General features: G+C 63.2%; 1 protein-coding gene across 1 annotated transcript in view; it reads right to left on the bottom strand.

The window, feature by feature from the left end:
- Nucleotides 1-15: 15 nt before the first annotated feature.
- Nucleotides 16-2,653, bottom strand: part of FASTK (Fas activated serine/threonine kinase) — a 9,270-nt gene continuing 6,632 nt past the window's right edge. The window contains exons 10-12 of the mRNA XM_017736312.1: nt 2,459-2,640; nt 2,029-2,143; nt 16-328 (exon numbers count right to left, since the gene is read on the bottom strand). Of these exons, the coding sequence (XP_017591801.1) occupies nt 242-328; nt 2,029-2,143; nt 2,459-2,640 (384 nt within the window). The 3' untranslated portion in view covers nt 16-241. The remainder of the gene's footprint in view (nt 329-2,028; nt 2,144-2,458; nt 2,641-2,653) is intronic.

Here is a 2,653-nt window from a genome sequence, read left to right on the forward strand (position 1 = left end):
CCCACACGCACCCCTCAAGTCACACCCCAGCCCCCCATAATGGCAATAAATAATCTCACTCCCCCAGTCCCACAGCGGGGGCAGGTGCCCACAGCCTGGCCCCACAGCCTGGCCCCCCAGGACGGGGAGCATCTCCATATCCCCCTGACCCCCCGGGATGGGGGGCAGCTCCGTATCCCCCTGCACAGGGGAAGGGGCTGGCAGCACCCACCTGGCCCCCCACACCCCCCGGATCCATCCCTCAGAAGCGCAGCTCCCTCAGCTTCTGCCGCAGGTAGTGCTTGGCCTCCTCGATGCCACTCACCTTCTCCAGCTCCGTGTAGGGCAGCTGTGAGGGGACAGGGATGACGTCAGAGCGGTGACAGCATGTCTGACCCCACTTGTATCCCCAGTACCACCAGCCCACAGCCCCATTCAGCCTTCTGTGGTGGTGGGAGGAAGAACCAGGACACAGGACCCTCCCTGGAGAAGGAGGGCAGCGCAGTTCCTGCCGAGGGGATGGACACAAGCATGGACAGTGGTGTGGGAAGTGTAGACAATTCCCAGCTCCAGGCTCATCCAGCCTTAGCTCAGACCTGGGCAGGTGGTGCAGGCACACAAAGAGGGGAGTCTCGAGCCTCACCCCACCCTCAAGCCCCTGTCAGCAGCCTCCATGAAAGGCGAGAGCTGGGGGTGTTCACCTGGAAAGAGAAGGCTCTGGGGAGACCTTCTAGAGCCCTTTCCAGTGCCTAAAGGTGCTCCAAGAGAGCTGGAGTGGGACTGGAGGGACAAGAGCCTGGAGGGACAGAGCAACGGGGAATGGCTTCCCACTGACACAGGACAGGGTTAGATGGGATATTGGGAAGGAATTCCTGGCTGGGAGGGTGGGCAGGCCCTGGCACAGGGTGCCCAGAGCAGCTGTGGCTGCCCCTGGATCCCTGGCAGTGTTCAAGGCCAGGCTGGACAGGGCTTGGAGCAGCCTGGGACAGTAGAAGGTGTCCTTGTCTGTGGAAGGGGGTGGCACTGGATGGGCTGTAAAGTCCCTTCAGCTGGGTCGTTGCTGTGCCTTCTGCAGGAGGGACAGTCCTGGCCAGCCCAGCCCAAACACCAGCTCAGGGGAGAGCTGGCCCTGCTCCTGGCCCGGCTACGCTGCTGGGCAGCTCCCAGGTGATTCCTCAGCAGAATCACGGGACTCCAGAGCTCTGCACAACCACGGGGCTCTGGGCTGCTGAGCTCCAGAATGAGGAGGAGCTGGTGCTGGCATGGCCTGGCGGCAGCAGGGGGTGAGGCAGTTTGGGAATGGCTGTGGGATGGCATGGTGGATCCACTGCTGCAATCCTGGTCCCCTCTGCAGTACAAGAGTGAACAGGACTGAGGGCTCATTTCCAGTGCCATTTTCCTCAGAAAGACTCATCCTCAGGCTAAAACCACCCACAAACAAGCATGTGGGAGCTGCACATCCTAAACCAATGCCTGGAGTTTGCCAAAGGAGCTGCAACACCTGCGGGCTCTTCCAGCCCCAGCACTCGGCAGAGAGCAGCTGGGGCTGGAACCAGGGCAGGCAGGGCTCTGGCACAGAAGGTGACCCAACCTCCCTCCTGCCCCCTCGGCACATGGGATCACAGGTCACCACACGTGGACTCATGTGTCCCTCCCACCTGATTTCACCCTGAGGCCCCACACCCAACGCCGCCACCATGGCTGTGTCTGCCAGCCCAGGCTGAACACCCTCCCCTTCCCCTCACTCAGGTTGGGTCTCAGCTCACAGGACAGACTGTTCCTTGTCTCTGCTTTCCATCAGGACTGGTGACACCCACTAGCTGCATGGAAAAAGTCCTGGATGGGGTGGGGGGGGCAAGGAGACATGAGGATGAGTCAGCCCTGCTTCCTCTCACAGGGACAGGAGTGTTTACAGTGGGGATGCCAGGTCTGGGCCCATCCTTCCATGGGGATACCAGCTCTCAGCTCTGGGCCCATCAGATGCCAGCTCACAGCCCATCACCCACTGTGTCCCCCGGCCCTGAGGAGTCAGGGGCAGCCCCCACTTACCTGCACCAGACAGTATCCCAGCAGCCGCAGGTGCCGGTCCCTCATGGCCCGGGAACCCACCAGGATGTCGGAGTTCTGGCAGTAGTGCCACTTGTCATTGACCGACAGCACCACCCTGTAGAGGGGACAGCGGGGAGCACAGTGTCACTCCACACCTCAGTATCACCCCACCCTATGGACCCTACTCCCCAGCACTGTGGCAGCTGAAGAGTAGCACCCCAAACGACCCCAGATCCTGCTGGTGGCAGGGACAGCTGTATCCAGCACCTCAGGGCAGTGGGGACATGGGTCTGTGGGTGCCCCATGGCAGTGGGCAGGAAGGGGCCAGGGCTGAGCGTCTTAGTGGGCAGGAGCCCAAGGCAGTGCCAGGGTGGCTGTCCTGCCAGAAGGGACCAGGGACATGGCCCAGGGACATGGCCCTGCTCCATACCTCTGTATCTCCTCGGCACCCTGAGGCCCCTCGCCCGGCCCCCGCTTGGGGCTGGGCCGGCATGGTGAGGGTGGGGGGCCGGCGTCCTCGCTGGCTGGGGGGCTCCGCTCCTCAGGTTCCTCCTGGGCCCGTTCCCCCTGGAAGCAGCCGTGTTCTTGGCTGGGGCAGCCGGCCGGGTCCCCCCCCCCCCCCCCG

This window comes from Corvus brachyrhynchos, unplaced genomic scaffold, assembly GCF_000691975.1.
Source record: "Corvus brachyrhynchos isolate BGI_N302 unplaced genomic scaffold, ASM69197v1 scaffold706, whole genome shotgun sequence".
Classification (NCBI taxonomy): Eukaryota; Metazoa; Chordata; class Aves; order Passeriformes; family Corvidae; genus Corvus; species Corvus brachyrhynchos.